The following is a 26,975-nucleotide window of genomic DNA, read 5'->3' on the forward strand; positions in this document are numbered from 1 at the left end:
AGTCAGGTATGTCTTCAAGTCGATGGAAACGAGTAGGGTAGAGTATTGACGCCAAGAGACGAGTGGACGACGACACGCTTGGATTCACCCACGCCACAGACTGACACACAGTATAGTAGGTGAGGAATTCTATCCCATCTAAATAAAATTGGACCTTTATTATAATTATAGTAATAATAAACAGAATGGAGTTTTATTTGTCCATCTGATGGTCCTTTAATTGATTTAAATTAGGTAGTGGTTATAGTGGGAGGGTTCAGTGTGAGCAGTAAATAGATGGGGATGTTATGATCTTTCTAAAAGAAAAAAAAAGATGATTTATTGGTTTAAATAATAATAATAATAATAATAATAATAATAATAATAATAATAATAATAATAATAATAATGTACCGAGAGGGATGAGGGTGTGCAATGAATGAAGTGGGGGAGTATGGTTGGGGCCATGCGCGATTTCATATCGGGATGCCATGCGTTTGGGTGAGGGGATGATGGTCGTGGGTCCGGTTCGAATGGACCGGACAAGAAACGGTCTCCTGAACCAGATTGACTCGGTTTGGTTCTTATTTTATGACAAATAACAAATGATTCTTTACTTTATTCGTTCTTTTTTACGACTACATTAAATTATAAAGAAAAATCAGAGATATTCTGAATGAATACATAAAGATTCTCTCCTTTTATAAGTCGTTTTGACGTATTAACGGGGAATATTCTCTTTTATAAGTAGGTTTGTTAGATATCTTACTTGAACATTGTTTATTTGTTATGTATTATGGATTTGATTAAGCGGGATTAGGGTATATTAATGGGCTTTGGAATGAATATAAATATTTGGAAAGTATTTAGTTAATTTTTTGGGAGTAATTTTGCATTTAATTTTTTAATAATAAAAAATGAATAATTGTGCGATCTCAAATCCACTTTAACGTCCTCACTCTTCTTTTATGCGTACTCCCCAAACCACCACCACCCTCTCTCGTGTTAGATAGGCCGCTTCTCCGCGCCCCCACCACTCCCGCCTTTACCACCGCCTCGCCAAAGGGCCCTCCGAAGAGAGGTAACCTCACCTCCCATTTCTCCTTATTTTCACCTTCTCTCTCTCTCTCTCTCTCCCTCTCTCTCTCTCTCTCTGTGGAACCCTAACGCCGGCGATTGATCGATCGAAAAGGGATCGCGGGGGCAAGGGATTATTCGAGCTGCTTCGGCGATCGGGGTCGGGGGTGGCGGGGGACGGAGTCTCCCCTTGTGATGGCCCATCAGAGCAAGTTTGTATCGGTGAATCTGAACAGATCCTACGGCCAGCCCTCTTCCTCCACCTCCTCTGTCTATGGCCGTTCTCGCCCCGGATCCGGCGGTGGCGGAAGCGGCGGTGGCGGGATGGTGGTGCTCTCCAGGGCCCGGAGCTCTGCCTCCTCCGCGGCGAAGACCGGTCAGAAGCTTGCTGTTCCGCCTCCCTTGAACCTGCCCTCGCTGAGGAAGGAACACGAGCGCTTCGATCCGGCTTCGTCGGCGTCCGCCGTCGGCCACGGAAGCGCCGCACTCGGGGCGCGGGCGGGCTCTTCCGCCCTGGGCTGGAGCAAGCCGGTCATTCCGCCGCCGTCTTCTATGGTAGAGAAGGACGCCGTCGGCAGAGTTCAGGCTCAGTTGGGAAGACCAGCGATCGGTGGCGATGATATGGCCGGCAGCCCTTACATGCCTCCAGGTGCTCGCCCGGGCGGCCAGCCGATCAATGCTACACCGGTTCCAGGGTTTTCAGAGAAAGCTGTAGTCTTGAGGGGCGAGGATTTCCCTTCTCTTCGGGCCACCTTCACCTCGGCTCCAAAGCAGAAAGAGGCATCGGGTCAGAAGCAGAAGCAACATCAAGGAACGGTAGTGCTGCTCGAAGCACGGGAGGAGGCATCTGAGCTGCGTGCACCTCTCCAAATGAGGCCTCAGATTAGGTCCTCTCGTCTTATTACCAGTAATGTGGCAGAGGGCGATGAGGGGTCCATCCGGCCGCCTGGTGCTTCGGAGCAGTCGCAGAAGCAGGATGGCTACTTGCCTGGTCTGCTGCCCCTCGTACGGCTCCAGCACACATCGGATTGGACTGACGATGAGCGTGATACGGGACTCAGTATCCCGGGGCGAGAGAGGGATCGAGGGTTTTTGAGGCCTGAATCGGTTCAGGCTCGTGATGTTTATGATGGACGGGGGCTGCATGATACTGAAGCTGGCGGCACAAGGTCCAGGGAGTTCTTCAAAGGCGGTTCTTTTGTGAAGGATGTAAAGGCTGCAAACAGTGAAAGTCAGGATTCTGGCTCTTGGAGATCTCCATTGATTCCAAGGGATAGATTGAACACCAATGTCTTAGGAGTAAACAGGGACAGACATTATGGGAGGCCCTCAAGTGGAAGCAGGGAATTGAACACAGAAGGTGGTAATGGTTGGTCATCTTTTGTAGAAAATGGTGATCGTTTTGCAAAGAGGAGACAGGATTCTCAGTATGCTAGGGTGGATTTGGTTTCTCCTGAGAACATTCACAATGGTAGAGTTGTTGCGGAAACATTCACTGGGAGGAGTGCTGAGCAGAGTGTCCATGGCCACTACAGCATTCATGCCAGTAACTGGTCCAAAGGAAGTTCCTCTCTGAATGCCCCAGTCTCGAAGATGCAATTCTTAACCGGAAGTAAGGTTACTCCATTAAATGACCCGATGCCCAAGTTTGGTAGAGAAAGGCGGTCACCATCAAGTGCTGGAAAACCATTCTTTGAAGATGCCAATTTCAATAGCAAGGATCCTTTTTCAGAAGGCATCAAGGATATGAATGTTAAAATCTTCAAGAAGAAGAAGGATCTCGAGAAGCAAGTTGATTTTCCTGACCCCGTTAGAGAGTCATATGAAGCAGAACTTGAGAGAATTCTGAGGACGCAGGAGCAGGAGCGGCAACGTGCAATGGAAGAGCAAGCTAGAGCATTGGAGCTTGCACGAAGGCAAGAGGAGGATAGGGAGAGGCTGGCCAGAGAGGAGGAGGAAAAGAGGCGATTGCTTGAAGAAGAGGCAAGAGAGGCTGCTTGGATAGCTGAGCAGGAGACATTGGAGGCTGCCAGGCGAGCTGAAGAGCAAAGGATTGCAAGAGAAGAGGAGAAAAGGAGGTACCAAATGGAGGAGGAAAGAAGGAAAGAGGCTGCACGAAAAAAGCTTTTGGAGTTGGAAGCCAGGATTGCCAGGCGACAGGCTGAAGACAAAGAAAAAGATGATGGGGTTCCCTCTTTTGTTTCTGCTTCTGATGAACTTGTGCCTGATGTAGTGAAGGAAAGAGAAGTTCCACAAGTTGCAGAAGTTGGAGTTTGGGAGGATGGTGAGAGATTGGTAGAGCGAATCACTAGATCTGCATTATCGGATTCTCCATTGATGGGTAGATTTTCGGAAGTGGGATCTAGGTCTCAGATTTTAGGGGATAGTATATCTTCATTTGTTGATAGAGGCAAACATACCTATGGCAGCATGATTCTTCCTTCCTATGCTGAAGAGAATGTTCCTCGTAATCCAAGGCAAGATGCATTCGGTTACAGGAGAGGCCTCCCCAAGAAAGAGATCCATGGTGGTATTGTATCTTCACAGATGCCAGATGAGTACCACCAACAAAGGAAACAGAGGTGGAACTCTACGAAAGAGGGTGATCATTTCATGAGGAATATTGACATTGATGCTGAATTTATTGATAGTGTCAAGTTTAGAGATGCTGCAATGGCACCTAATAATTCACATGAAAGTCCCAATGCTCCATATAGTGAAATATCTTCTGAGAACTCTATGGTTGATGGATTTACCTCCTTTACAAGATATCGTCAGCCCTTGAGGCAGCCCCGGGTGCTCCCACCTCCACACGTGACTGCTGTGCAGAGAAGAGATCATGCAGAAAGAGCAAATTCGTCACGTTTCACAGATGATGAGTTTGATTATGACCATCCAAGTAGATCTGAGCAAAAGAGTTTGCATGCAGGTTATGACAGCGTGTTTCCTGAAACCCTTCTACATCCTGGAACAGCAGATTTCCTGGAAGAGAATGCTATCCATTCAGTGCAGGGACCAGAGAAGATGAGTCCAAGATGTGATTCACAGTTGTCCCTTTCTGTTTCAAGCCCACCTAGTTCACCTGCTCCTCTTTCACACCATGAAATGGATATTTCCAGGGATTCTCCCCCACTGCCAACTTCTGCTGATGGTGAGCATACTGTTGTGTCCGATGGTGAGCATATTGTGTTGCCATTGGACAGGGGTACCATGGATAGAACAATGTCTTCAAGGTCAGTCTCTCCTGGAATAGATGATGAATGGCCAATTGAGAACAGTGAAGAGGTACAGGAGCAAGAAGAGTATTATGAAGAAGATGACGACTACCAAGACCTAGCTGAAGCACATGAAGGTGATGATGAGAATCTTGATTCAGCTCAGGTGATAGAAGATATGCGAACTGATTCTGGGGAGATGGAACAAGTAATTCTTGGATTTAATGAAGGTGTCGAAGTTAAACTTCCAAGTATAGATAAGTTTGAGATAACTCGTAGCAACAGTAAGGATTTTTTAGCTATACAGGCTGGTTCTGCTGTCAGTGTGGAAGAACCAATTAGCAATGGTGAAATTACCCATCAAGGAGGTACTATAAATAATTCTTTTCTAATTGTAAGTGAGACTGAGAGGTCCTTGCAAATTTTATCTCTTGATCCAATGGTGTCGTCTAGCCATTCTACAAACAGTGTTGAAGCATCCCAGAACCCGATTGTACCAGCTCAGCATATGATGGTTCCTGCTTCCAATTTTTCAACAGCATCTACAGCCTCAGATTCACCTATCTTATCTTTGCCTTCTGCTGCTGTTAGTCAGGGTGAAGCACCTATTAGTCTACAGTTTGGTCTGTTTTCTGGTCCTTCTTTGATACCTTCTCCTGTTCCAGCCATTAAAATTGGTTCTATACAGATGCCGATTCATGTGCATACTCAGATAAGCCCATCTCTGCCACAGGTGCACCCTTCACAGCCTCCTTTGTTCCAGTTTGGCCAGCTGAGGTATGCCCCTGCTATCTCTAAGAGTGTTTTGCCACTGGCTCCTCATAGCACATCCTTCGTTCAGCCTCCTGCTCCAGCTTCCTATTCCTTTAAACAGAATCCTGCTGGTTGTCTGTGTTACCAATCACCTCACAATTACTCTTCTCAGAACAAATCAGAAGATAAAATGCCTTCAGTTTCTTCAGTTACACAGTCTAATTTGGCACAAAACCTCATTGAACCTTCTCAAGGAACTTTGTCATCTGGGCAGCTTAAGGTGATATTAGATCCTGGAAAGAATGTTTCTATGGCTTCTCAGAGTCTGGTAGGTATACCTTCTTTGGTTGAAAAGAAAGGTAAAAATGATTCAATTTACCAAGCTGAGCATCATGGTAATGATGATGTGACTGTGAAGAAGACCTATAAGCTTACTGGTAAACGAAAAGAATCTCAAGCTCAACAGCATGCTGAACTGCAATCTTCTAGGTTCTTTTCAGGAGGAAAACCTCCTTTAAAGACTTCGAGCACTTTATTTGGTGGGCGGAGGAAGAGATACACATATACTGTAAAAAATGCTGGTTCAAGATCATCATTTGCAGGAGTAGATACAATACAGGCTGATCCAAGTGGTTTTCAAAGGAAGGCTAGGAGAAACATTCGAAGGACTGAATTAGGAGTCAGAGAACATATTGAGAGGAAACACACACTTGGTTCAGAGTCATTTAACAACAGGACTGGGCAAGATAAGGTGTCAAAGGATCATTCGACGGCCATTGGGATTTCTATAAAGAACATAGGCAGGAGAGATGCAGCTTTAGACTGGCCAACCAAGATCAACGATTCAGAGAACTTAACTTCTGGTGCTTCTATTTCTCGGGTTGTGAGCTATGATAGGAAGACCAAGAAGGCTATAGGAAAAGAAACTGCTTTGAAGAGTATAACCAGCTTTGACAAGTCTCATGCTGGAAAAGGCAACATCAACACAAGTCACATTCTTGAGGAGGATGTTGATGCTCCTTTACTGAGTGGAGTTGTTCGTGTTTTTAAGCAGACAGGAATTGAAGTTCCTAGTAACGAGGATGACTTTATCGAGGTAAGATCCAAGAGACAGATGTTAAATGACCGCCGAGAACAGAGGGCAAAAGAAAACAAGTCCAAGTCTAGGGTGTCAAAGGTAATTTGATTTTGCTTAGGTCATAACTTTATTTAATTAGCGGCCCTTAAAAATGTTCTAAGGACATGTTTCTTTCTTGTTCTCTATGTCGTGAACAGGCACCTAGCAAACAAATTTCAGTTTCACAAAACAATGCTGCCAACTCAAACTCTCATAAAGCTGAAATATTTTCAGTTGGTGACACGCCAAATGTTGTTTGTTCTAATCCTTCTGTTGGAGCAGGGAATGGGTCTACTAATGTATTCACTGACAATATGACATCTCAGACTCTACCTCCAATTGGCACCCCTTTAGTAAATGTTGATTCTGAAAGTGGATTGAATGATTTGAAGTATGGGTTTTTCCTTGATTGGCTTATATTTTGATTTTTGCACAAGTAGTGTCTTAAACTTGTTGTATTTTACAGGTCATGCCAGGTTATCTCTGTACCTGCTGCATCTGAAAGTGGATTAATGCTCTCTCCAGGACCGCTAGACCCCAAAAACATAAATCCTGATCGTACTACGTTGCCTTTGAGTTCCTGGGGCACTGCAAACATGAGTCATCAGGTAGCCTTCTAAAGAAGCAATTTTGTGGTTAATCTTCCTGCTTTTGCAGTTGGATTTAATGTCCCTGTTTATTTTGATCTACATATCCTCATATGGCACAAGCCACATTTTGAACCGTAAAGCTTACAAAAGTGCCAACATCTTTTCATTGATGTGATAGTCTGGTTGGTTTAAAACTAGGTTCTGATATGTACATTGAGTAATTATTTATTAAAACAAACTTTTTAGTACAGAGATTCTACATGCATGACATTCTGTCAAGTCTATGATACATATACTTTCTGACCTGCAATTTTTAATTTTTCAGGTGATTGCCTTAACTCAGACTCAGCTTGACAAAGCTATGAATCCAGCACAATTCCGTTCACAAGTTGTTTCAAGCATTGTTCTTGAGCCCCATAAACCTGTTTTATCTGTTGTGACTTCAGAAAGCACCGTTAGTTCCTTGCTTGCTAGTGAGAAAATTCAATTTGGTGAGTATTTTTCTTCTTTACTGTTCAATTTTCTTATCGTCACTGGTCATACAGGTTGACTTAGATTTTTTTTTGTGAGCCCAGGAGCTATAATGCCACCAAACATTTTACCTCCTGTCAGCCGAGCTATTTCCAAGGGACTTGGACCTCCAGATTCATGTAGGTCAGAATTAAAAGTAGGTCAGAACTTGCCTGCTAACAATTATTCCATGTTCTTTGTTGAAGGAAAGTGCCACGGTGAACCTTGTCCAAATCTAGAAGATGCAGAGGCAGAAGCTGAAGCAGCTGCTTCTGCTGTTGCTGTTGCTGCCATTACCAATGATGAGATAGTTGGATCTGGGATAGCTGCATCTTCAGACACCAAAAGCTTCACTACTGCAGATGGAACTGCATTGGCATCTGGAGGTCATAATATAAGTCCTATTGCCTCGGTCCTATTTTCAATGCTTTATTAAGTTACTGCTCTACAATGTAATAATTGTGTATAAGTTTGTAACAGATGTGGCATCTAGCCAAGAAGTAGCTGCTCAATCAGCCAATGAAGAGTCTTTAACAGATGCTCTTCCAGCAGATCTTTCAGTCGATACTCCACTCTCAGTGTGGCCCGCCTTACCAAGTCCACAAACATCTCAACCATTGCTTTCACAATTTCCTGTGGCGGCACCCTCACACTTCCCCGGCTTTGAGATGAACCATATTCTGGATGCTCGAACCTTTGCATATGGGTCTCATGATGAGTCTACTGGTTCCCAGGGACAAACTCATCAATCTCAAAAAGCTGCTGCTTTGGGTTCAGGGTCAGCAGGGGCTTGGCCACAGTGCCACTCCGGTGTTGACTCTTTGTATCGACCAACATCAGGGTTTAATGGTCCTTTCATCAGCCCTGGAGGAATCCCTGGTGTTCAATGCCCTCCACAAATGGTCTTCTACAACCATTTTGCTCCAGTTGGACAATTTGGGCAAGTCGGTCTGGGTTTTATGGGTGCTACATATATACCTGCTGGGAAGCAACCTGACTGGAAGCAAAACCAAGTATGTTCTACTACTAGTGACAACAATGGTAACCTGAGCAGTCTAAATGTTGTTTCTGGTCAGGGTACCCCGACCAGTGTGCCGGTCCAGAATATAAGCCCAGGATCACCTCTCATGGCAGTGGCTCCTCCTCTGACCATGTTTGACATGAGTCCTTTCCAGGTATGAGTTCTCTTAATTACAAGCAAACACTCGAGAGGATAAATTACAAATCTTGAAAATAGAATTTTCTATCATTTCATTATTGCTGGGAGTGTTGAGGATACCAATACATGCTTTAAATTGGTGTTGGCATTTGGAATGTCCGGTTGATTGTATGTCCAATGAGATCCAGATTCTGGGTTTAAGGGGTTTGAAACACAGTGTCCATGGAGGACTCAGATGAAGTTGCTGATAAAGAAATCATGGCTGCAATGAGAAAGCATTAGCATAAATTTTGAGTGCACCCTCCCCGTTTCCTCACATGGAAGTCAGTTTTGTGCCAGAGTAAAAATATTGGATTCAGTATATATATCATCAGAAGGGGGAAATATTAATATGCTGTACAATAGATTAGAAAAATTAACAAACACTTTGTATTCCTTGTTTCTTTGGGTTTACTTGATTGATGTGCTTTTATTTAAATGATGTAAAGCATTTAGCTTCTTGTCTCGTTTATTTTACTTCTACTAAGTAACTTGACTTCCATTTTTATTCAGCCAACTGCCAATATTCCACTGCAAGCTTGGTCTCATGTTCATCCACCACTCCACTCCGTTCCTTTGACTATGCCACCACAGCAGCATCATGTAGAGAGCAGGATACCTTCACAATTCAACTGGAGCGTCTCAGGGGACACAGCCACCGGAAACCATAGGTTTGGTGAAGCTCATTCATCAGTATCTGCTGAGATCAGTAGGAACATCCCATTTCCAACCTATACTGCCTCTGAGATCTCCGATGGTCTGAGTTTGGTGAAGCAACCAACTTCCAGCACTGCTAATATTCAGACAATCAAGCCTTCAGACAGCACTACAAGTGGGAACGAGAAGAAAGTCCCGAAGATGGTAACAAGAACAATTGGATCTGGTGTTGTTGATAGCGGAGGGATTGGTTCGAGTAACAGCAATAGCAGTGGTCAAGTGACAGGCCTTCCCACTCAGCAACCAACTTCATCAGGCCAGCAGCACCTCCGTCCGATCGGATATGCCGACCAGCAAGGTGGGGTTTCTCAGAGAACAGGCTCTGGATGCGAATGGCATCATCGTAGGACTGGATTCCAGGCCCGGAAGCAGGTCACAGGTGCCGACAAGAACAATGGTCCACCTAAGATGAAGCAAATATATGTGGCTAAGCCATCGATCAATCGACTTCCAAACCAAGGCCAGACGAGAACTTGATTTTGGCGTACCAAGACCGCTGCCCTTTGCCATAACTATTTATAAATAACAGAGGTGATGTCTCCGCTGCATCTGAGTCCATCTTCTTGTGGAAATCTGTTCTCGATGAACCATGATTTTTTTTTTTCAATGGGCTTGACGACTTGAGTGATTCACAGGGTTTTCGTATCGTATCTTATGCCTTTTGCTTCGTTTCGTTCATGTAAACTAGGTCTATCGAGTCTAGTTTCTTCCAAATCAATTTTGACATCTATAATGGGCCTGACGACTTAAAAGTAAAAAAGTAAACTAGGTCTATTACAGGCTTGATGAGTGATTGATAAGGCTCGTGGTACTTACCGGATGCCTTTTGCTTCATATGTAACTAGGCTTACCATGTTATAAGTTCCTGATCATTCTTTTTTGGTCGATAATTTCTCTGCTGTGTGTATCATGGTTCAAAATCTCGTGTATCGATCAAGACCTGGGATTGTTAGGCTGGTGTATCTACATCAATATGCTGTCTTCTGAACCACATATATATCAGTTCTATACAAGATAAGACTGCCCCCGGCTTTTCCTGATCGATACGCCATAAATGTAGCAGGTGTAATGCTTGTGCATGCATATAAATGGCACATTCTAACTCCGATCTAAAGCCTGTGATTTAGACTTTAGCTTCAGGTTTATGTATTTGGCAAGCTGCAGAGCTCGGCATACAACAAGGTTGACGAGGACCCCATTCATCCCCGAAAGCATCAAGTCAACAACAGAAACGACGTGATGTTCTACATCAAATCAGAAAAACCAGAAGCATCAATCATTTCCAACCAACGGTGTCCTTTTTTTCACTCTTAGAACCTAATAATTCAATAGAAATGAATAAGAACGCAATTATTATTGATCATAAGAGCGGCAGCATCAGGCAACAGAAGATTACATCGTCCAAAATGAGTTTACCTTTCACTCTTAGAACCTAATAATTCAATAGAAATCAATAAGAACGCAGTTATTCTTGATCATAAGAGCAGCAACATCAGGCAACAGAAGATTACATCGTCCTAAATGAGTTTACCTTTCACTCTTAGAACCTAATAATTCAATAGAAATCAATAAGAACGCAGTTATTCTTGATCATAAGAGCAGCATCATCAGGCAACAGAAGATTCAATCATCCAAAATGAGTTTACCTTTCACTCTTAGAACCTAATAATTCAATAGAAATCAATAACGCAGTTATTCTTGATCATAAGAGCAGCAACATCAGGCAACAGAAGATTACATCGTCCTAAATGAGTTTACCTCTTGTAGCGTCGAACACATAATGTACGCTGGACTATGCACTGCGTCTTCACCTGAACAACATCTTCGTCGAGCCCTTCTGTGGAAGAAAGCTTGGCATTTCCAAATATCATACAGAGAAAGTAATTTGGATTTAGAACATACAAGTGGTCATTATACCAGTTAAGCTGCAGTTTTGGAACCAGAACAAGGAACAAAATTAGCACATCACAACATGGATTTAGACATTCTTGGCAGTGTTAGACAAACCTCATCCCATACAACTATAAAAATCCAGCAGTTACCCACATTGCGAAGATTACCTTGAGCCTTGGTGAAGGCATGAGCACAGATGAAATCAGAGACTGAAACCTCCAAGTTACCGAACCCAGAGACTTAGGTCATCAATTTGCAGCAAGAAACTTGGTGCAAAAGTCAGTGATCGCAAAGTTCATAGTGAAAATATGGCCTAATTAGATAGAATGTCCTTTCCAACTGCAAATACTACACATCCAAATACTGACCAGATACATGAGGACACAAAGAGCAACATCAAACACAGCAGGTGTATCTACAACCAGCATTAATATGTTCACGGTATGTTTATACCCCAGAATTCTCAATTAGTGTTACTCTGCAAACTTCAACCCAAGGACTGATTCAGTTGGACAACCATAAGGTAGATTCAAAAACTTCACAACAGAATAGTCTAATAACCATAGCTTGTCCTTTTCATAATCCTCATAAATTCCTCGGCATCGACTTCTCCATCACCTGCATACCACAACAAGCAAAATAAGATACATACATATTCAAATTACTGCTTATTCTACCATGCATGACTATAATATATTACTATATGCATATACGTATATATACAAAGATAGCAAATTACTCAAAATTAGAATGATCATTCTCTAGAAGCTAAACCTTCTAAAAAAGTAAAAAGGGAGTCTACTAGGTCCTTAAATCATAGATAAACATTTCTTAAGCTCTCCCTATGGCTCCTTTTTCTCTCCTTCCACTTAGTCATGTATTGCAAATTGCTCTTCAGTTACCACCCATAGTTCCAGTTTCATACTTATGTACTGTTTCCAACTCAAGCAACTTTCAGTGATTGAGCACTTAAACTATATCCAGTACTTTTTTTTTTCATCACAATCGATGTGACCTACATCGCATTAAAATTTTAATGTACAGAAAGATTTCATTTGTTTATGGAAGCTACTTGGTTGTTTGTTGTGACTAGTGCATACCAGGACACAGATTGTGAGTTACCTTTCCAAAACAATTGTCATTTCCTTCTCAAATGCTCTTCACTCAGACTTTTGCCAGTCATTCCAATTATGCAAGTAACACCAAGAAATGTATGCACAAATTTCCATTTTTGCAGCAAGCCCCTATGCCAATAACATATCTACATAGAAAAAGCACAACCAATATGATAGCATGCTGGAGTGCCAGTGGTGCTGAACCAACATGATATTTGCAAGCCGATACAGGTTGGCTGAGAAAAGTACAGCCGATCCCTGACTGAAGCCTATATTCACATCTTCCTTACAGATGGTTCATGATCATCATCTTTCTGATCAACCATTAGCAGTAATTTTTGTGAAAGAGATTAATAATTATAATACAACCTGCTCAGGATCATACTCTAAATGGTAAATCAGACAAGTCACAGCCACAGTCTAGTTAGAACTGCCACTGCAGCAAAAGAAATGGTCCTTACCATTAAGGTCTGCTGCTTCTATCATCTCTCTTATCTCGCTAATTGTAAATTTCTCACCCAAATCATTAGCAACTCGCTGGATATCAACATCAGAAATTCTCCCCTGGACAGGTCCCAGAGTGTATTAGAAATATCTAGGCAAAATTTATATATATACAGATATAAGTTTACACATTGATAACGTAGGATATTAGAAATTTCACATTGTTATCCTGGTCAAGAATGCGAAAAGCTCTCGTAAGTTCTTCTTTGCTGTCCCTTTCTCCAATCTTGGCTGTCATCATGTGAAGAAATTCCTCGAAATCAATTGCTCCATTTCGATCTTTGTCTATTTCAACCATCAAACGATTGATATCCTGCGAAAGAAATTGCATTTGGGACTCCAATAAAATGTGGTCATGATCAATTAAAGATTTAGATGTACTTCTAAAGAGAAGATAGCCTGCAACATATAAATAGTATCCGATATCATAAGAGATTATAGATCTTTTCCTCGTAAAGGTCCTAAGCTCAAAACTTCAGGAACACATGTAGTAATAAACCATATTTTCTTTCAACAGACCAAACAGTTCGATGGGCTTTTGTCTGGTTGGAGGGCCTGCCTACACCACCAAGAACATGCAATTCGTTCAATCAAACAATGATATTTTCCACGATATTGCTTAAAGTCCTCTCTAACAAATCAATGATATTTTTTGCGACAGATTAAGCTATAGCTGAAAAATGATCTCCATTATCTTTCTGTGCATCCCATGAATAACTAAGCTAATTAATTATCTTACTTCTGCTTGATAACGAGCCTAAATGACAAACAGATTGATGGGGAAAGACGAAGACAACAGCAAGCCATTAGCACTCATGAATATAATTGGAAAGAGGAAAAAAAAACATCGCAGAATTAAAGAAGATAATAAATTGTATTTAACCTCTTCTGTCATTTCAAACCCCAGTGCCCTGCAGATAGAGAATTGTGTTAGCACAACTACATCACAATTCAGGGTAAAGCAGAAGAATATAGTAGAAAATCCACTGAGATCCTTCAAACAACATGGCATTAACACCTCATGGCGACATTCAACTCCTTCGCGTCAAGGCTGCCTATAGGACAGATTAATAGGGTCAAAACGACGATCTGAAAGAAGAAGCCCATAAACGAGTAAAAAGTCCACATCGAAGTCCGTACCAGATTGATCGGTATCGAAAAGGTCAAACACCTCCTTGATCTCCTGCCTCTTCTGTTGGTTCAATCCATGATGGCGAGATCTAGGTTTTTCCCTCCTGGAACCCATCCTAGAGTTAAGACTTGCCTACACCACCAACAACATGCGATTCGTTCAATCAAACAAGGCGCTCTATCTCAAAAAGAAGATCGAAGAGAAGACCAATCCGAGATCAGATGGGCGAGGAGAAGTACCATTGCGTCTGAGATGGTTTCGCCCTTTCCACCTCCCGATTTGGGGACGAGAAATGGAAGCGGGGAGAAAGAGGGGGGTGTGTGCTTTAATAATCCCACCTAGATTAACGGGTCGGATTCAACAAGAATGCGTATAGACTCGATCCGGACCACTCTCGATCCGCCTCCGCCTCCTCCTGCTTAAACTCATGTAATATACCTAATGGAATCGGGGCGGGTTTGCAGAATGGGTTAAGCCCGACCCGTGTTCAGGTCCGGTGTTGACCCGAACCCCTCGAGCTCTTCTGCTACGATCTCCATCGGCAACTACAGCTATTTAAAGAGGGTCATTTCCTAATAATAAGGCAAAATGGATATGAAGCACACCAACACACAATCAAGAGAACGATGATGAGATGCATAATGGATATGAAGTATTACCTCTTAACTGATAAGTCCATGGATATTAACATTTAGTTTCATATTAGTTGAAGTATAAAAAAATATTTATAAGTCTATCAGATTATTTTTATCCCTAAAAATATTTTTTAATGTTTATGAGTCTCGAAAATATAAAATCGTATAGATATACTCAAAGCAAACAATTTATTATGAGCCTACGAGATCACATCAATATAAACAAAATACTACTTATCAAAATAATATTAGAATAAACCATATGATCCTTACGAGCCTTTGGAATTGTACCAATATTGATAAAATATTACTTATCACTAAACTTATAGTTCAATTCAATTAACATTGAATTCCAGGATAAGAAAAGTTATACTTGTAGCCTATATCTATTATAAACAGATAAAAGAACAATGGTAAATAGCTTCACATGACCTAAGCACAAGCTTTATATCTACAATTAAGCAGTTACCAGAAACCTTTGATACACTTGTCTTCCTGCAACCACAGTTCATGTGTGCATGCCTTGTGCAAGCAAAATTAGTAGGATGTGGATGCACTTGTAGATGTCCATGAGCCAAAACAAAAAGGAGGATTCATGAACTTCTTATTATAAATTGCAGAAGAGTACTTGATTTTGATTTAGTATCAGTTCTAAAAAGGATGTATACTTGAGACCTGAAGAGATGGAACAAAATCAGCAATTGGATTGATTTGGCATGACATTGATTTCTCTTCTTCTTAACACAAATTGGACAGCGGCTGGAATTGAGAATGGAAGGGTTTTTGTCATACAAGCATAAGTTCAAAGCATCAGTATCATGTCTAATGCTGTACAATGCTTGTCTAGGCAATCTTTTCTTCTTGAAAAAAATGTTTTTTTTACTGCTTGTAGCTACTAAAAATAAAACATATGAATATTTCCATTTTACTCAAAAAGAAACTAGAATAACTTCCTCCTGGATAATCTTTCCATGATGCACAGGTGAGAGAGAGAGAGAGAGAGAGAGAGAGAGAGAGAGAGAGAGAGAGAGAGAGAGAGAGAAAACACAAGATTGCTTAAGGCACTCACAAGAAACCAAGACTTGGGCCAACATACATAATTACCAAGGACTGCTAACGATAGGTAAATCAACATATGAGATTAGAAACAGAGAAGTTGGTTCATACACAAGCTTCAGCTGCCACTCCTCTCACACTCCTATGTACAAGTTAGTCTGTGCTAACACAGAAGCATCCAATTTGGAACCAACATGATATTCTTGAAACTCGTCGGTATCAGTTCAACTCTGCATCTTCTTTGTGTGTAAAAAATGATATTAGAGCCAGCAAACATAGTCGACATATTATGTCTGCTACCATGCATCATAAGCTTTGCTCGACATTCCCATAATTCAACTGTTCACCTCCTGATTTCCACACACTGATGCCTGAGTCTCAGCAAGCAAAACACTTGCGCTTATTTCTGATGTTCTGCCAATAGATTCTGCAGTAGTGTGATCTTCATCGGAAGTTGGTGGTAGAAGTGATTTTCTAGATGGAACAACCTGAAAAGTAATCAAACTGAAGATATCAGTTTTAAAATACATGAGAAGAACATTTTAGTCCAACTTAGATATATAAGTAGCAAGCACTATGATCAATGAGTCTGCCCTTTACTTGATCATTGATTGGTTCATGAACCACTGCATTCCCCCGTCTCCTTTTCCTCCATACTCGACTTGACTTTTTCCCAGCTACAAGCTCATCAGCAATAAAGTTTTGATCCGATACTTCTGCAATATAAAGTTTCAATTCTCAGGTTAAAGTGGATGATAAATGACTATAACAAACTTTTTGAATCTTCTTTCCAAGGAACAATATGCAAAGTTCAAAATTCATAGAACTGGAGTCATAATGCATTTTGCATCATCACCAAAGTTCTCGAAATATGCATTCTTCTGGAAATATGCTATTTGTGGTGCTTCATGAAGAGAAAAGAGCTCAAAGAAAAGATAACAGGAATGTGATCATTCAAGAAATAAAATAGATGAGCAAAAAGCAAAAATAAACATAGCAGTCCAGTGCAATCAAGATACACTAAGATGGGTTTTCCTAGGATGACAAAGCCTTGCACAACCGGTAAACAGCTTAAAGATACATATGATACATTGAAAACTTACTCAACATGCAAATAGAATACAACAGTGAGTGCTTTACCGCTTCTTGCATTTCTAATGTTGTTTCAACTGTGCAACACCACTATATTCAGTCAATATACTGCTGCATGGTCAACAATAGATATCAGCATGCACATAGCACCAAAGTATACAAGGTTTATTTTAACCAAGCCTACCATAATATATTCTATTCCTAAGCTTCCTTTTATCTTCCGAAACAGTGCATATATATGCTAGGGATTAAACACTTAATGTTTTGGGTTTGTTGTATATTAAACCCCCAAATCTTCAACTTTGCTTGTATATTAGTGAATTATAGCCCCAAATCCCTCAAAATTCTCATTATCAACATCCTCAAGACCTCAATATTTGCTTAATTACAACTACCTTTGACTAGCCAAATATTTATTTTCACATCCTTAATTTGTTCTCAAAACCTAGTGGAAAACAGCAGTACTATTTGTCATTTCAGCAAATTTCTCAAAACCACCTGAACAAGGTATTTAAAGAGAAGACAGAGAGAAGAATAAAAGAAGGTTTTACCTTAAGCAATGGTGTCATCATATCTCAAGAGATCAATTAGTTAAGTTTTCTTTCCAAACTAGGTGATCATCTGAAAATCCGTAGATCTTACAAAGAAAGAAAGCATGTGCTCCTTATAACAGTTTTTTTGTCCTCCCATGGGGCAAACCAAAGCAGACAAAGACTAGATCATAAATGTTTAGATTAAGTCAAGAATTCAACTGAAGTTGGTGAATAAGTCCGATAGAAGCATGTCTAGCACTGAAGACTGATGCAAAGCTGGCGAGAGAAATCAGAAGACATTTACAAATGAGATTTAGCTCTCTGAGGATGAAGGTACAAATTCTCCTTGAACCTTTCTTTAGCAAAAAAAAGTCAATTTTGATGGAAATGTAGCTGTCTTAAACTCTTAATCATTAACCTTTAACCTGGAAGCAAACAGCTATGCTTCACCTTATCCAACATCTTTATTTGAAACTCATCCATATTTAGAATATAGCACCGTCATAACAGGTCTTGTATGTTTGCAGTTTACAAATCATTGTACAACTCATGTGTAGATGATGGTGATCATTATTCATTGACACCAACAATCCTTAGAATGGTTAGTGCAAAACACACATAAATTCTGCCTTATATGGAACAAGAATCCAGAACGAAATGAGCTTTATGACAAATGGTGAAGGAAAAGGAGTTACATACAAATAAACAAGACAAGTACCTATGCTGCTTCCAACCCAATCTTGATGACAAATGTGCTTTGAACTTGTTGCTTCACCATCACACCTCTCATTTGCTAGCTGGAATGATGATTTAATGAACTCAACATCATCAACCCTGTCAGAAGACTTAAACTGCCACTCCTTCATAAAGGGAGGAGATCGAAAATGTTGAATCCAAGGATTTGCAGATAAAGGTAGAGAACCATTCTCCATGCTTGCATGGTTATTATCACCATCAAATCCGAGACTCGCCCGACAACCCGTTTGCAATACCTTAAACTGCAGTGTTAAAAGTGAAATGTTATACCAACAGACGAAAGATACCACTTGGGTAGAAAAGGGAAGGGGACATCTTATCACCTGACCAGATTTCAGATCATTTTCGTATGGTCCACAGGATCCCTTGTGGGTTTTTATCCTTGATAACTGACCAATAAATGCCTTTGAATGGTATTCCCCATTGTATAAGTCATTAACAAAAGATGCTTCAATGGAGTTAAGAAACAGTGTGTGTTTCTCATCTGTCCATCCATTTGATAGAGAATCCACCAGCCGAGAGTCCTGAGAAATTAGAGAGATGCAACAGAGTTAGATTATAGGTAACATTCAACAATCTATAGATGGAACTTTATTATGAAACTAATAGATCACGGAGAGATAAGAATCAATAGTAAAGGCAGTTTTGTTTCACAAAATGCAGCTAGTAAGATTGCAACTCATTATTAAGTTATATGACTTGAACAGAGACTGAGTGCAGAGTGTGTCATCAAGTCAGCATGGCGGCCACGTCACCCTCTTGGGGTTTGAACCTGTAACATGGCACCACTGAGGACCGAAGTGCAGGCCAAACCATGCAGCACTTGCTAAATATCCTAAATGGGGCAAGGACAAGAGTGGAGTAACCAGCTTGGCATTTTTTGAGGCGTACCACCTCTCAGACACAGATCTTTCACTTGGACGAAGCATCACCATCACTCTCCAGAACCTTTCATGAGCCACAAGGGATCCCAAGGCCATGGATAGAACTGAGATGTTGGTCATTGCCCAAATTGCACTCTGATGCCCAGCCCACTAGCATATTACTGGTTGATTACCTTTTACTAAGGCACAGCCACTGCCCTCAGAGGAATCTATTGCTTATTAAAAGGGTAACTTCCAATTATTCAAGGTATGAAACAAATTCCTTAGCTACCCCATGGCATTTCTCTCTTGGCTTCAAGCTTGGCTGACTAGGCATTGAAGGGACCTGCTGTGTCCACTTTGATTACCCATTGGTCTTTCCCTTGTATTGCCGAGCATCTACCTGCTTCCTTCTACCTTAGTGTTTAATATACCAGTCAGCTAAAGAAGGAAAAAAAGAATCTAGGAGTTGTAGACCCCTCAATCATGGATAGCAGATACACATCTATGAGAGCTGATGGCAATACAATAAAAGATGACATAAGGGGTACAAGTGAGAGGGGAGAAAACAAGTATGTTAGCATGCTTAGACATTACTATAGGAGCTGAACCCTGATATTCTTTTTCACTGCATGTATCCAGCCAAAACTTAGTTCGTGTTCCCCTTTTCGTAAAAGATTAGGAGACTCCTACCAGGAGGAATCTGTGAAGAAGTTTTAGGTTTACAAATTTAGTAATCCTACAGTTTTCTACCTATTACACTGAGAAATGATTGTCCCCTTCACCTTAATGTTTGTTCTAGAGAATCACCCTTACAGATCTTGGACTTGATCTCACAAGAACTTCCTGCAGAATTCAAGAATCGCCTCACGACAAAAGATTTAACAAAGAACCGGATACATAGTAGAATTGCTCTGATTGCAAGATGACATCAATCTCAATTAAATGAACCCATCAAATCCACTTAAGCAATAACAGAGTTGGTGCTACGAGGTAACCGAATTTAAACAACTGGTAAGGATCCTCTCCTCCCTAAACAATTTACCCTTTTCCCTAAATTCGCAAATCAACCTTTCTCTTGGAAATAAAATTATTTTCACCTGTCTAAACCAAAACAAAGCAACTCCCGTGGGTCCTCTTAGCCTCAAGCATCAATATATTTCCTCGATACCCAAATCTCCCCTCCCCTCTAACAGTGATGTATAAACAACCAAATCAGAAGAGTAAAACGTACAAATCGGTAACCATCCCACCCGTGGATATGTTTCGGTCAAGAAAAACCTAAGATTTACTGGACCACAAGCACCCACCTAGATTCCTCTTTAATGACCCCTGCCATCAGGCCGATCGATTCTACAACAAAAATAGGAACCAAGAACTGCGCATTCGGTGAACGCGAGGAGAAATCATCAGTTACCGTGCTCGGGCCCTCGATCGTCGACATCTCCTCAACCGCGCTCAACCGGTTCGAACGACTATCACCCATGTACATGGAGATCTCTTCCTCGGTGGCGTTCCTTCAGGATCAAACGCGAAAAGGATAAACAACACTCCCTCGATATCTGCCGCTTCGGTTGCCTCTCGTTCGCGACGACGAAGGAAGAGAATAATGGAACAAAGAAGAACCCGATGCAAAGACTATAAACTCCCCTCTTCTCGGAGAAAATTACGAAGGCCCCCTTGGACACCGTTCATTCCATTCCTTCTTTTAATCTACACCGTCCATCTTTCTCTGTGAGAACTAATTATCCAAAAGTTAATCTGATTAAATAAAACGGGCGGTCGAGATTAAGAAAAAAAGTTGGATGAACGGTTTAAAGACCTCCGGAGTTTTCGGTGGGGTCCAGGTCTCTGTCGGGCTTGGTCATCGCTGTGCCACGTGGAAAGACGGCCCTCTGTCAGCGTACGTGGCGGGGTTGATGATGCCTAACCAGCCAGATATTTTTGATGGCGGAACGATGACGTGGCACTTCGCCCACGGGTTTCAAACCCACCCGGCGAACGAACCACGCTTACTCTTCCTGATGACGTATAATAGTTAGAGATATAGGATAATTAAGGCAATAGTGAATCAATTAATGTTCAATTGATTTGGGTTTAGGGAGAAAAGGATGTCAAATGTGGCCCAGTCAACGCTAAAGTGGCTCAGCCCAATATGGATTTGGCTTAATACTAAATTGATTTAAATTTGTGGAGAAAAGGATGTCCAATGTGGCCCAGTTAGCGTTAAAGTGGCTCGGCCCAATAAGGATTTGGCCCATTGAAGGCCACCGTGTAGTCGCCTCTTAACGAACCCTCCTTGTAGTGTGAGAACATGAATGTCCCCAAATGGAAGCTTCTCAATTGATCTTTCCGGCGTCGCTATAATTTTCATGGTCTCTCTTCGGCCCGGATCATTATAGACAGGGTTGGAATTAGGGTTTCGGAAGCGTTTCTGTTATCTCCGAGCGAGCGATTGAGCGAGAGAGGAGCGAGGGGGGAGGATGTGGCACGAAGCGCGGAGGTCAGAGAGGAAGGTCCACGACCTGATGGACGCGGCCCGGAAGCGGGCGCAGCGGCGGGCCGTGTACCTCGCCAAGCGCCGTGGCGACCCCCAGCAGTCGCTCCAGGTCGCCGGGTCCCGGTGCCGCGTCTACCGCGACGACGGCTTGTACCAGGCCGCCCAGGACCAGCAGGGATTGTATGTTCTCGCCCCCCTTTTCCACGATCGCTAGGTTTTGTTCTATTCGGTCATTTGATGATTCTATGTTCTCGGCCCCCTTTTACACGATCGCTAGGTTTTGTTCTATTCGATCATTTGATGATTGTATCTTCTCGGTCCCCTTTTCCACGATCGCTAGGTTTTGTTCTATTCGATCATTTGGTGCTTTCCCAAGTCATGTAGAATTTACACTTCCGTTGGATATTGTTTAGATCTTTAGGTAATTTCTTATCTCTTCCCCGTTGGAAGGTTTTATCGTGACGATGTGAACTTGGGAAACGTATGTTTGACTAATTGGTCTTGCTATTGAGCTGCTCTTTTGGTTGGCAATACCATGCAATGCGATTGCATATTTGTATGTTCTAAGGTGACGAATTTCATAGTAGCGGAGGCCTCTTTCAATTGTTATACTTCGCAAAAGTAGGAATTATAATCTTTCCAAATTAAAACTATTGCACTAGTAATGTGGAACATCTTGTCATGAATAATTTGTAAAGAGAGCACCGTAGTGATGCAATCAGAATCTAGGAATATGAATTCAGTAAATTTCTATCTTATAGGATTACAACGCATTTTATATGTTATATTGGTAATAGATGCAAGATGACTTCTTTTCCATTTAGAGAGTTAGCTATTAAGCTTTAAGCTACTAATGCTTGTGCTCGGAGACATTGTTCCAGCATGCAAGTAAGATCACTAGAGACGGTTTGTTGGCGCTTCTTTCTTATCATTATAACATTGTTTTTCATTACTTGCTTCCTTGATATTTTTAGTATGTTGCTTTCTGCACATATATATATGTACATATGTACATATATATATATACATATATATGTATATATATGTATATATATATACATATATACATATATACATATATATGTATATATATTATTATTTATTAGTATGTTGCTTTCAGACCTATAATCTTATTTGAACTGTGATGAACCTTGTATCTGCTATCTAAATATTTATCATAATTTGAGCCCTTATTCCTATTGCAGGATACCATGGAATGGAAAGCAAGATATCTTGATCGACAGGTAAATCCTTAGATACTGTGAAAATCATATAATTGTGGCAGCCATGACAGAGCTTTCTTATTGTGCTGGACAGATTTGATGGCCGCGCTCTTCTTGATTTTATTCGTGATTCTAGTTCCCGTGCTTATCGAGTTCAAGAGAGAACTGAGGAAGAAGAAGAAGTAGAAGAGTTTGTTAATTTCGAGCGTTACAGAGATTTAATTAAGCTTCGGCGTAGAGGATGTCGGTAGTTTTGGACTTTTCTTCCATCCCCGTGTTCTAAGAGATTCAATATTTTTCAGTTAATTTAAATTTCTGGTGTCTGTTGTTGGTGTAATATTTCCATTTTAATTTCCAAATGTGGTAGTGCATAATAAAATATACGTCCATCCACAGTTACTGATGAAGATGGTTTGCGACATGTTCACCAAGAGTTGGAGGCAAAGAACTCGCTTCCATTTGCATTTGAGAGGTACAAGTGCCATTTTGTTTTAATCTACATCTTATTTGGTATCGAAAAGTTATAACCTACATATCATGTTAGGGATGTGAGGATCTATGATGGATAGTCATTTAACCAGAACTATTGCCTCTTGAATTCTGAAATTTTGACACCTCTTCATTTGTGTCTTACAAGTTTTGAATGAGGTTCAAGTTATTAGATTGTATATTGATTGATCTAACTAATCAGCAATTCAAAATGTTATTGCATATGAAACTAAATCTACACAATGATGGATGTGTTGTCATGTGTCAAGTATTATGTGAACAGTGAACTTTTATTAATAGTTTGTGAGGCTTGTTAGGTGATGAACTAGGAACCAATTTCATGAGTGTTTTAGTTACAGTGCATGAGGACCTTATGTCACTATGTTTTTCAATTGAAGCCATGCAGAATTAATGGTGTATACCAAGATAAATTGTTTATACTGCTGATTTTGTTTTTATAAATATTGCTTATTATTCTGAGACACAAGTTCTGTACATTAATTACCATTCAACTGATTAGTTGGTTTATAAAAGACCTACTTTTTGAGTTGGCCTACTTATTGTAATTTACTTTATTTCCATCCAGACCACAGTCTACACAGCCCCCAACAAGCAAGGGTTCATACTCACAGGTGGGTTTCTCCTATAAGGGGGATGGCCATGAAGAATCCCACCATGTGGACAGTGGAAACGAGGAAGAGGAAGATGATGAAGAAGATGATGATGATGATGAGAAAGATTTCAGTAGTGATGATAGTAACGATGAGAAAATGGAGACTATTTCTAAAGAATTTGGCATCAAGAGATATAACTGGCTTGTTTATATGGACAAAAAAGCCAAGGAGGAAGAGAAAAGGCAGAAGGAAATAATCAGAGGAGATCCTGCTATTGTAAGTTCATGTTCATGTATGTGTGTGTGTGTGCGTGTGTATATATATATATATAAACTGCCAATTGAACCTATTCTTTTTAATTTGCCAGAGAAAATTGAGTCGCAAGGAAAGAAGGAAAGCTTCTCAAATAGAAAGGGAAAGGGAAAGGGAAGCAGCACGTTTGACAGGAAGAACACCCCATCATGATCCCTACCGGTGAAGTTACAGGAGTTACATTTTTCCTTTTTAAATTCAGTTTCCATGGTGTGATGGGTCTATCTCTAAGTGTTGTCAGTGTTATGTTATTTATATTGATTGCAAATGCCTATCAAAATACAGGGAGTCTCGCCGAAGTCCCACATATGAAGCTTATCCCAGGAGCAGAGGGTATTGTTGGATGGCTTATATCTTGGAGTAAAGATAAGTTCATTTGGTGCTAGATTTTGCCTTTCTAATATTGCTGGTTCTTTTCAACAGATCAAGATCCAAGTCCCGGTCATATTCACCTCCGCATTCAAGACGACACGAACGAAGTTTGCGTGCTGATAATGGGCATCAAAGCAAATCAAAGCCTCCCAAAATTGAGTATATCACAGAGTTTGGTGGTACAAATGATTTGGATGATCAAAAATTTGGAGTCTCCCCACCATCATCTCCATTGCAAGCTGATCCATTGAACCGGTCGGGGCACTCGACCTTTAATACTTGCAAAGATAGATTGGGAACTTTTCTCTGCTGCAGCTTATTCTGATGGTCATTCTGGTTTCCTAAAGCTGAGTATATGGGGTTCAGGGTTTGGAACTTGAAATCATGGCATGGATTTCTTGGGTCATTGCTTGAGGGTGGGGGTCAGTAGTTGCTCAGATTTGGGTGTTTTTTAGGTTGAGGATTTGGAGCTAAATTAGCATTCTGGACCCTTTTCATAGCTTTTATCACTACATCTGTCCTATGTGCAAAACTATCATGTGATCACTTCAAGAGTTCCTAGAGGGATCACAACCAGTTGCTATCTGCAATATCACTAATTATTTTGCATGCTTGCAGGTTATCAGGTGGTCGAATTCTTGAGGCGCTTCATGTTGATCCTGCATCTGCTCTGTCTCTTGAACAGGAAAAGAATGCAAAAATGTTGAGACCATCGGTCAGGTAGACCATTATCTAGTTCATGCTATTTAGAGCTGTTAAAAGTTGTGGTAAAGATAGTTCTTATCACTGTTTGAGCCTGTCTTGTCTAGTTATCATTTGAAACATAAAATCAACTGTTGTAGAACCTATCATCCATGCTCAAAAAGCTATTGCTTCTATAAAAGTAACTAAAGGGGCACTTGGCTAGGCTTTTTTGAAGATTTAGGGCCATTGATGCTCAAATTTTGGGCTTATTATTCTGTAACAAGGCTTAGATTTTTCATGATGTTTGGAATTTCTGCTAATGTATCATGGTTTCTGGCTTGGGTTTGGTTTTTGGTTTTTTCATTTCAGCTCATCATCGTCAGCAATAGCAAAACTCAGCAAAACTCCTCTTGGGGGATCATCCAAAATTCAACAGGGCGAAAAAAAGGAAACTCCTCAAGAACGCCTCAAACGGATAATGAGTAAACAACTGAATAAACAAAGTAAGGTTTCTGACTTTGTGCCAGCAGCACCATGTGGTTCTCTCGGAAACCAAATTCTTTCATGAACAATCTGAGAATCTTATTGTTACCGAAGTCAGCCATCTTAGACATTAAATTTGGCATGTGGCCACTTTGTGGTTTTGTCCCAAAGTGTTGGCCATGTTAGACATAAATTCTGGCATGTGGCTGCTTATGGTTTTGTCCTGCAGTTCGTAAAGATACTGCTGCTGAGATGGCTAAAAAGCGGGAGCAGGAAAGACAGAGACAGGAAAAGCTTGCTGAAGCAAGTAGGATAAGCCGCTATAGCCATCGTAGTCGTAGTATAAGTTACAGCCCTTCTCCACCAAGGTAATAACTTATTTTTTGTAGAATGGAATTGCACTGTTGGGTTCCAACTTTGCAATTCCTGTTGTGTTGTTTGCCAAAATTGCTTACTGAATAAACAGCTTCTGAGCTGGTGAGCTCAAAGTGTCATTTGGTTTGGCTTTTATTAATGGCATAATCCATAGACAGATTTTTAGTTACTCCTTGTTTTGCATCTTCCTTTGTGGCAACCTACGGGTGCATGCATTAAACAGTTTTATTTTCCTGTCCCATTGATGAGTCATTTTCACTGTCTACTTAGCTGTTGAAAAGATTCTGAGGCCATTGTTGACCTCTGCTTTGATTATATTCCACCGCATGTGCCTTCTCTGCATAATTACTAAATTGCCTCATCTGCACCAATTGCGCTGCCATGTGATGACTTTGAGATCAATTTGATATTCTTCTTTTCAACACTTTTACTAGCTTGTCTGTCGATGCTCTTGAAAATTTTGGAAGGCTTCTTCAAACAATTCATCACGCTTGTCTTAGCAAATGATTTATGGGTTCTTTTCAGATCTCTTTTCCTGCTTTGAACTTTTGCCAGCTTATATGATATTTTTTCATACTTCAATTCTACATTCTTTCTTGATGTAATATGCTTAATATCATCAACCAGATCTTAGTTTTTCTCTCGCCTGAACTGTGAATGTTTTCTGCAGAAGACGGCGTCACAGTAGAAGCCGTAGTAGAAGCAGGAGCCCCAGAAGAAACTATTGTCGATCGCGGTCTCACTCTCGTTCTCATTCCCCAAGGTAATGAGATATTTGCACCCCCTTGGGTACCTCCATCTTGGACTGGAGAGATGAAAGCCCGGATTCTTAAGCAGATTTTATGTTGCAGATCGAGGAGCCGCACGAAGTACTGAAGCATTTTTGTCACGCGTTGGTCGGCGGAGGCAGCTGAAATCTCAGAAGTCATGTGGAGGTCTGTGGTTGTATCTGTGCTTTTGATGTTTCATCACTCATAGGTGATAATGACCAATCACGATTGAGTTTATGGTGCTTTGGTTGGTTGATGTCTATTATTTTTAGTTGTTGTAGATGCAGAAGTACCTAATGCTTAAATAGTTTTCAATATGTCATCACCTGTTTTTGGATAATATATATTAGTCAATCTTCCAAATATCGCTGCATCTCAACTGCTAAGTTTCATTGCTTTCAATAGACGCCAAGCATTT

The 26,975-nt window shown here is 40.9% G+C and overlaps 4 protein-coding genes across 5 annotated transcripts; 2 read left to right on the forward strand and 2 right to left on the reverse strand.

Annotated features, from left to right (window-relative positions):
* The first annotated feature begins 965 nt into the window (after positions 1-965).
* LOC135582803 (uncharacterized) lies at positions 966-9,939 on the forward strand. Of its 2 annotated transcripts, none has more exons than XM_065157209.1 (8): positions 966-1,060; positions 1,172-6,201; positions 6,300-6,532; positions 6,608-6,749; positions 7,057-7,222; positions 7,307-7,627; positions 7,722-8,416; positions 8,953-9,939. In XM_065157209.1, the coding sequence occupies exons 2-8, from the start codon at positions 1,252-1,254 to the stop codon at positions 9,631-9,633; spliced, it is 7,188 nt and encodes a 2,395-aa protein (XP_065013281.1). In that variant the 5' UTR covers positions 966-1,060; positions 1,172-1,251; the 3' UTR covers positions 9,634-9,939. The 2 variants fall into 2 exon arrangements, with proteins under 2 accessions (XP_065013281.1, XP_065013282.1); XM_065157210.1 differs by having other exon boundaries at positions 7,448-7,627.
* Positions 9,940-11,347: 1,408 nt separating this feature from the next.
* On the reverse strand, positions 11,348-14,177 carry LOC135641651 (caltractin-like). The gene is made up of 7 exons (XM_065157211.1): positions 14,040-14,177; positions 13,809-13,932; positions 13,687-13,723; positions 13,552-13,579; positions 12,829-12,981; positions 12,626-12,728; positions 11,348-11,667 (listed from the first exon to the last, which is right to left on the reverse strand). The coding sequence occupies exons 1-7, from the start codon at positions 14,040-14,042 to the stop codon at positions 11,603-11,605; spliced, it is 513 nt and encodes a 170-aa protein (XP_065013283.1). The 5' UTR covers positions 14,043-14,177; the 3' UTR covers positions 11,348-11,602.
* Positions 14,178-15,546: 1,369 nt separating this feature from the next.
* LOC135641652 (cold-regulated protein 27-like) lies at positions 15,547-20,324 on the reverse strand. Its single transcript, XM_065157212.1, has 5 exons — positions 20,153-20,324; positions 18,196-18,396; positions 17,835-18,114; positions 16,092-16,207; positions 15,547-15,979 (listed from the first exon to the last, which is right to left on the reverse strand). The coding sequence occupies exons 1-5, from the start codon at positions 20,225-20,227 to the stop codon at positions 15,827-15,829; spliced, it is 825 nt and encodes a 274-aa protein (XP_065013284.1). The 5' UTR covers positions 20,228-20,324; the 3' UTR covers positions 15,547-15,826.
* A 725-nt stretch (positions 20,325-21,049) lies between these two features.
* On the forward strand, positions 21,050-26,874 carry LOC135641117 (uncharacterized). Its single transcript, XM_065156174.1, has 13 exons — positions 21,050-21,415; positions 22,441-22,479; positions 22,553-22,701; positions 22,855-22,930; positions 23,534-23,837; positions 23,929-24,035; positions 24,159-24,206; positions 24,297-24,500; positions 24,864-24,965; positions 25,299-25,432; positions 25,642-25,780; positions 26,458-26,550; positions 26,639-26,874. Exons 1-13 carry the CDS (start codon positions 21,219-21,221, stop codon positions 26,661-26,663), a joined length of 1,617 nt encoding a protein of 538 aa, XP_065012246.1. The 5' UTR covers positions 21,050-21,218; the 3' UTR covers positions 26,664-26,874.
* Positions 26,875-26,975: the final 101 nt, after the last annotated feature.

This window comes from Musa acuminata, chromosome BXJ3-6 (genome assembly GCF_036884655.1).
Source record: "Musa acuminata AAA Group cultivar baxijiao chromosome BXJ3-6, Cavendish_Baxijiao_AAA, whole genome shotgun sequence".
Taxonomy (NCBI): Eukaryota; Viridiplantae; Streptophyta; class Magnoliopsida; order Zingiberales; family Musaceae; genus Musa; species Musa acuminata.

Coding starts and splice junctions, on each gene's coding strand:
- LOC135582803 (XM_065157209.1), top strand. CDS start 1,252: ATGGCCCATCAGAGCAAGTTTGTATCGGTGAATCTGAACAGATCCTAC. Junction 6,533..6,607: donor AGTGGATTGAATGATTTGAA/GTATGGGTTTTT, acceptor TGTATTTTACAG/GTCATGCCAGGTTATCTCTG. Junction 7,223..7,306: donor TAGTGAGAAAATTCAATTTG/GTGAGTATTTTT, acceptor TTGTGAGCCCAG/GAGCTATAATGCCACCAAAC.
- LOC135641651 (XM_065157211.1), bottom strand. Junction 13,724..13,808: donor TTTCGATACCGATCAATCTG/GTACGGACTTCG, acceptor TCTGTCCTATAG/GCAGCCTTGACGCGAAGGAG. Junction 12,982..13,551: donor GGTTTGAAATGACAGAAGAG/GTTAAATACAAT, acceptor TTTCTTTCGCAG/GATATCAATCGTTTGATGGT.
- LOC135641652 (XM_065157212.1), bottom strand. CDS start 20,227: ATGTACATGGGTGATAGTCGTTCGAACCGGTTGAGCGCGGTTGAGGAG. Junction 18,397..20,152: donor CGATCGAGGGCCCGAGCACG/GTAACTGATGAT, acceptor CTAATTTCTCAG/GACTCTCGGCTGGTGGATTC. Junction 16,208..17,834: donor TTGGGTTGGAAGCAGCATAG/GTACTTGTCTTG, acceptor TTTATATTGCAG/AAGTATCGGATCAAAACTTT.
- LOC135641117 (XM_065156174.1), top strand. CDS start 21,219: ATGTGGCACGAAGCGCGGAGGTCAGAGAGGAAGGTCCACGACCTGATG. Junction 21,416..22,440: donor GCCCAGGACCAGCAGGGATT/GTATGTTCTCGC, acceptor TTCCTATTGCAG/GATACCATGGAATGGAAAGC. Junction 26,551..26,638: donor TCTCGTTCTCATTCCCCAAG/GTAATGAGATAT, acceptor TTTATGTTGCAG/ATCGAGGAGCCGCACGAAGT.